Raw genomic sequence first — 6035 nt, 5'->3', positions numbered from 1 at the left:
TCCAAAATGACCGCCATTTTGAGTAGCAAGCATTGTAACAGGCTACTGTACCCGAAAAAGAAATTTGATTACATTTGCTCCCCCAAACCAGTGTTTTGTATGAAACAATATTGCTTAGCAAGTACTAATTTGTTGCAGGTGGTCCAAAGAAACAAACGTCCTTCTGTTTGAAAACATTTGACTGGATACACAGAACTTCTAATTATGCAGTGGAAAATGACTGGGAAGTCCTTATACAACCCAGAGAGGATGCAGAAAATATAAAAAGGAAAAAAAAATGCAAAGAAATGGCAGAGCTTCACTGTCTGTGCATTTTTTATTTATTTTTTTTCTATTTTCCATTCTCAAAAGTGTAGTTCATTGTTACATTTTTATTTACACATTAAGAATATTGGCAAACAGTTATAAGCGTACAATATTCGCGGGAGATGTTTAGCCTGGGTTGTAAGCAGAAGTCACAGAGCACGGAGCCCCGCTTGTGTATATTTTTTTCTAGCGCATTTTTCTAGAAGATGAATTAAGACAAGATAAGTTTGAAGTGATAACGTATCCTTTAAAATACTCATTTGTGGTACATTTACAGCATAACTGTAATTACAGGGCATTTTAAACATCTTATGAGCATAAAACATTTGCAACATTTAGGAAGAAACGCAGTAACAATGTGATCTGTTTCAAATGCTGCAGTATTGCAGAGAATACTGTAAAACATGTTCTCTTTTAGTGTCCATATGTGCAGTGAAATTCTTTTCAACAAATATTTTGCCAAAACAGTTAAAACAGTGTGTTGTGTTTTACCTCGTGTGGCCTACGAGAGGAAATTTTTATCACACTAGGAGCAATGAATGGGTTTTTCTCCTTTGTGTATCCTCATGTGTTTTACCATGTTTGGCTTTCTCGAGAATGTTTTTCCACAAGATGAGCAACAAAAAGGTTTTTCCCCTGTGTGCAGTCTCATGTGTGCGAACATGTTTGGCCTTCGAGAAAATGTCTTGCCGCAAGTTGAGCAGCCAAAGGGTTTGTCTCCTGTGTGTATTCTCATGTGTGATACCATGTTCGGCTTTAAAGTGAATCCCTTACCACAAATTGAGCAACAAAATGGCTGCTCTCCTGTATGTGTTCTCATGTGCGATGCCACGTGTTCCTTTCGAGAGAATGTTTTACCACAAACCCTGCAACAAAAGGGGTTTTCTCCTGTATGTGTTCTCATGTGTGTCACCAAGTTTGGCTTATGAGAGAATGTTTTACCGCAAGTGGAGCAACTAAAAGGTTTTTCTCCTGTGTGTTTTCTCATGTGCGATGCCACATGCGCCTTATGAGAGAATGTTTTCTCACACATTGAGCAGCGGTATGGTCTCTCACCGGTGTGGGTTCTCATATGTGATAACATGTTTGGCTTGACAGAGAACCGTTTACCACATATTGAGCAACAAAAGGGCTTTTCTCCTGTGTGTGTTCTCAAATGCGAGTCCAAATGTTCCTTTCGAGAGAATCTTTTGGCACACAGTGAACAGGGAAAGGATTTTTCTCCTGCGTGTGTTTGAATGTAGCTAATAGTGTGTTGTCTTTTCGCCAAATTTTCGACACAAACCGAGTGGGTAAAACATTTTCCACGCGTTTGTGAATTTTCCTTGCTGCTAAGAATGGTCTCCTTTCCAAAGCATTTCAACTGTTTCTCATCACCATCACAGTCGATGGCGCTTGACAAAGATTCTTCAATGTCATCACCGTCTGACAGTGGCGCTAAGAAGTTGTCCGGTGGTGGTCCTACACAGGGTTCTCCACTTGGATTATGACAAGTAAGTTGTGACAACTTGAGTTTTTTGTCTTCAGTCTCCACAGAGACCTCAGTCAGTGGCAATTTACCAATGTCAGCTTCCTCCTTTTCGTTTTTAACGTGGAAGTGCTGTGGATGCTCTTGCTGCAAACTAGAGGTCCCCCACAGCGACTGAGGTGGAAGTTCTTCCTGATAAAAAAACAGCTGCCGAAGACCTGCAGGACAAAAACAACACATACACAGTTGAGCTCACGTGAGACGAATATATGGTACAATAAGATGTGTGGTATAAAGTCAGACTTGGACAAGTAGTGTTTACCAAACAACTCACGTGGTTTGTCTTTGCCATCTTCACTCTTCACAGAGTCAGCAGTCAATAGCAAGTTGCTGACGTCTGCCTCCTCCTCTTCCTCTTTAACGTGTGGGAGGTGTGGATCTTCATCTTCCTTTTTGTTGTGGAAGGTCTGTGGAGCTTCTCGGTCCAAACTGTTCTCCTGCAACTTTGGGGAATGCTTTTCCTGAAGAACAATCAGCTTCTGGACATCTGCAGGACACAGGTAATGTGACTGACTTCTACCAGGTAGTTGACAAGTTTTCAATCAAAAACAGCATAATCGTCATTGTATGACGAGGAAGTAAACGTTCAGACAGATCAGTGGACAGCCCAAGCGCAGTCGAACGCAGTTTTTTTGTGCGTCATTAGTCCAAATAGCAGATGCCAATGAGTCTGTCGAAACAGTGAATAGTTACCAGTAACTGGGCTGTTTGTTTTCAATTTATTTATTTTTCGCAAGGGTTTTATTTGTGTATGGAATTGTGCAGTGTGGAAACAAAGTGCAACATTGATGCTGTACTTTATTCTCAATGAGTTACCTTTCATGTCTATTTTGAACCCTTTCTGTGAACCCCTTTGTTTGAAACACAGTTTGTTTACAGAGATGACTATTACGTTTTACATTACTTCTATAGATGCATATGTGGGTCTCCTGTTTAGAGAGCTGATCTTAATTTGTGAGTATGTGCACTCTTGTGATGAGCTTAAGTTACTCAACATTTTAGTGCAGTCCTTATGTATTTAATATTTTTGCCGAATGCCCTTCTTTTTTAAATATGCTTGTATTTATTTTAAATATGTTTGTATTTGTCATAAAGACCAGTAATCTATAATACACATAGTCCATTAAAATTAGTACATAATGAGTGAGCTAACACGCTTATCCACATGCATTGTCTTAATTCCTACTTTTATTACTGTCACTTCACAATGAATATTATTTATTTTGACTTACTTCTTTAGTGAAAACGCGTTAAAAACTCCACAAACCTTGTCGTATGTGTAAAGCGACGTGATTTTCGAGTTGTTTACGTTGTCGCGCTTTCTGCTCGGAGGACGCCATTGTCCTGTTAATCAGTCGGAATATATTTTTAGTCGCTCCCTTCCCAACGACTAGAACTTTTTAATGTTTCTATCCACTCGATTTAATCCGGTGGTCGAGGCGTCATTTAGCTGGGGTCTCTAAGCTACGCTAACATCTGCCTTTTTCTTCTTCGATGGTGGTTTTTACAGCAGCAATATCCGATGTGTGGCTGCCATGTTGCGGCGGACTTGAAGACGCTTCAAGATGAGCGCCGAGAAAGAAAGATGACATTTCAGGAATTAATTGCACCCCCACCCCCTCGATCACGACAAAAAAAAGTCAAGAAGGAGGGACAAATGGTTGGAGAAATGCTACGTCATTGCGTCCGCTCCTTGATTTCGTCATTTAACAGAGACGTCGCTATAATATGACGTCAAGCCATTGACCATAACGCCATCCCTTCACGCTTCATTTCATGTGGGATAGATACTTATCATTGACGTCACGCCGACCACGTGTTTGTTTGTTTTGGACGGCAAGGGCGTGTCTACATATCACATAGGCAAACGTTGTGTTAGTTTGCCACTGGTTCATTAGTGGGTGGGAAAGTCTGTAAATCTACGCGGGCCACTGTTTTTTTTTTTTTTTTTTTTTGGGGGGGGGGGGGGTCATTCTTCTAAATTTTGTACGCTATATACTGTATGGGGCGGCACAGTGGTTTAGCTGGTAAAGCGGTGGCCTCACAGTTCTGAGGTCCCGGGTTCAATCCCAGACCCGCCTGTGTGGACTTTGCATGTTCTCCCCGTGCCTGCGTGGGTTTCCTCTGGGCACTCTGCTTTCCTCTCACATTCCAAAAACATGCAACATTAATCGGACACTCTAAATTGCCCCAAGGTGTGATTGCGAGTGCGGCTGTTTGTCTCAATGTGCCGTGCGATTGGCTGGCAACCAGTTCACGGTGTACCCCACCTCCTGCCCGTTGACAGCTGGGATAGGCTCCAGTGACTCTCGTGAGTATAAGCCGTGAAGAAAATGGATGGATGGATATACTGTATGGTTAAAAAAAGAGCTAGGTAATAAGGGAAAACATGAATTATTTTTTTATGGTTGTGTGGTGGCCAGCTGCACTAGTGAATGCGTAATTGGTTGAAAACAAGGACGTGAAAGATGACAACACATTCCTCTTCTGCCTTGCATCATTGTGCAGAAAGTAAGCACTTTAGGGCAATGCAAGAAAACGACATCGCCATCTCAAATGTTAATTTTAGTCTAGGCTAAAAAAAAAAAAAAATGCTTACTTTGAACAAACGACTTTCAGGTTGGAACTGACAACAAACGTGACGCCAGGGCAGCATTCCGTATTGCTGGGAAATGCCACATCATGAAAAGTAAAGAGACGAGCCATTTACTTAATTCATTTAATGTGCAAAGTATAAGACTGACGGACCTTTAATGTACAACACGATGTGATTCTTGGCATCGGGTTCACGGTCGCTCCCCTCGTCCGACGTCATTGTTTTGGCCTAGCAGTCAGATTGTTATTCCCTCGTCGCAACGTTTTTTTAAGCCCCCCCCCCCCACGCCGCCACTTGAGTTGTCCTTGCTGTCGCGTCAGTTCTGCGTCACCACCCAGCCGCGCCAATTTCTGCCCATTTCTTCTTCAATGGTGCTTTTACGACAGGTGACTCCCATCTTGCGGCTGAATTCTAGAAACTAACCATGAAGGCAGTCTTTCTTCTCTATGGAGATGTTTCCTTTCAAGCGCTCCACATTAATTTTGTATTGCGTTTCATTCAAAGATTTAGAAGTTTATCTGCAATAAATATAGTTCATGTGAATTCAAAATGCAGAATTAGCTTTTTGTGCACTGTATTGTGCACCCCCTGTGGGCACGAACATTTTTTTTTTTTTTTTTTATAAAACAGACTGTTAAATGGTGATCATGAAATATGAAAGTGAGCGATAAAATGCGTGATTTACAGGGCCAGTGCTACAGATAGGATAGGTATTAACAGTTGTCAATTATATAATATTATATAATATTTGAGAAATTTACGTCCAACTTACCTTTGTGTTTCCTGGTTTGGATATGCTCCCGGATATTTTTTGCTCCTATCGGAATACAGAGTGCCCAACACTTTGCCGGGAACGTCCACTTTTTCTATGTGTTCGGTTAGAGATGTTGATACAGTTTTCGTTCCAATCTGCACAGTTACACTCATTTTTCAAGCCATGCCCATCTGAAACAGTATTTTACCCCGAGGTTTTTATCAATTTCCCTGGCACGACCTTCATCTTTTCTCTCCAAGACTTTCGCCATACTGGCAAACGTGAAGACCGTTCGATAACATATGCGTTGTCTAGAAGTTATTACTTTGCTGTAGTAAACAGAATGCTTCTCTATAAGCATACATAAGCGGCTTGGAAAACATATGGATGGATGGATGGATGAAGACGTGACGATGCACTTACTCTCAGTTTTACATGGAAAATGAGATGGCTCGAACGGATGGTAATGAAAAACCCGATAATCGCCCGTTTAAACATCTCGTTTTCAACCAAAAACAGCAATTTAGTTTATTTTTCAAGGTTTCAGTGACAAATTTTTCTTTTTCTTTTCAAATGATTTCTAGGCAAGAAGATGTCAATTTGCAACATTAAAAACTGGCATAAACCTCTTCAACCTTATTTGACTCTTACAAACTGGGGTCCTTTGCGATCGTCTATTTAGATACACGTACCTAACTAAGTTTAGTAGTGGAGGATATCTGACCTCTGATCTTTTTTTCCCCCCTCATCCTTTTTGGCACCACCTGAGAAGGGTTGCGTCAGGAAGGGCATGCGGCGTAAAAATTGTGCCAAACATATATATGCGTTCATCTGAGATGACACGCTGTGGC

The 6035-nt window shown here is 41.2% G+C and overlaps 1 protein-coding gene across 1 annotated transcript; it reads right to left on the bottom strand.

Moving 5' to 3' along the window:
* Positions 1 to 309: 309 nt before the first annotated feature.
* Positions 310 to 3540, bottom strand: LOC133498898 (gastrula zinc finger protein XlCGF57.1-like). Its single transcript, XM_061816154.1, has 3 exons — positions 3102 to 3540; positions 2109 to 2321; positions 310 to 1992 (listed from the first exon to the last, which is right to left on the bottom strand). Exons 1-3 carry the CDS (start codon positions 3172 to 3174, stop codon positions 833 to 835), a joined length of 1446 nt encoding a protein of 481 aa, XP_061672138.1. The 5' UTR covers positions 3175 to 3540; the 3' UTR covers positions 310 to 832.
* Between the last annotated feature and the right edge of the window lie 2495 nt (positions 3541 to 6035).

Source organism: Syngnathoides biaculeatus, chromosome 4 (assembly GCF_019802595.1).
Source record: "Syngnathoides biaculeatus isolate LvHL_M chromosome 4, ASM1980259v1, whole genome shotgun sequence".
NCBI classification, from domain to species: Eukaryota; Metazoa; Chordata; class Actinopteri; order Syngnathiformes; family Syngnathidae; genus Syngnathoides; species Syngnathoides biaculeatus.
The sequence above is the reverse complement of the archived record's forward strand: the minus strand, read 5'-3'. Positions and strand labels throughout refer to the sequence as shown.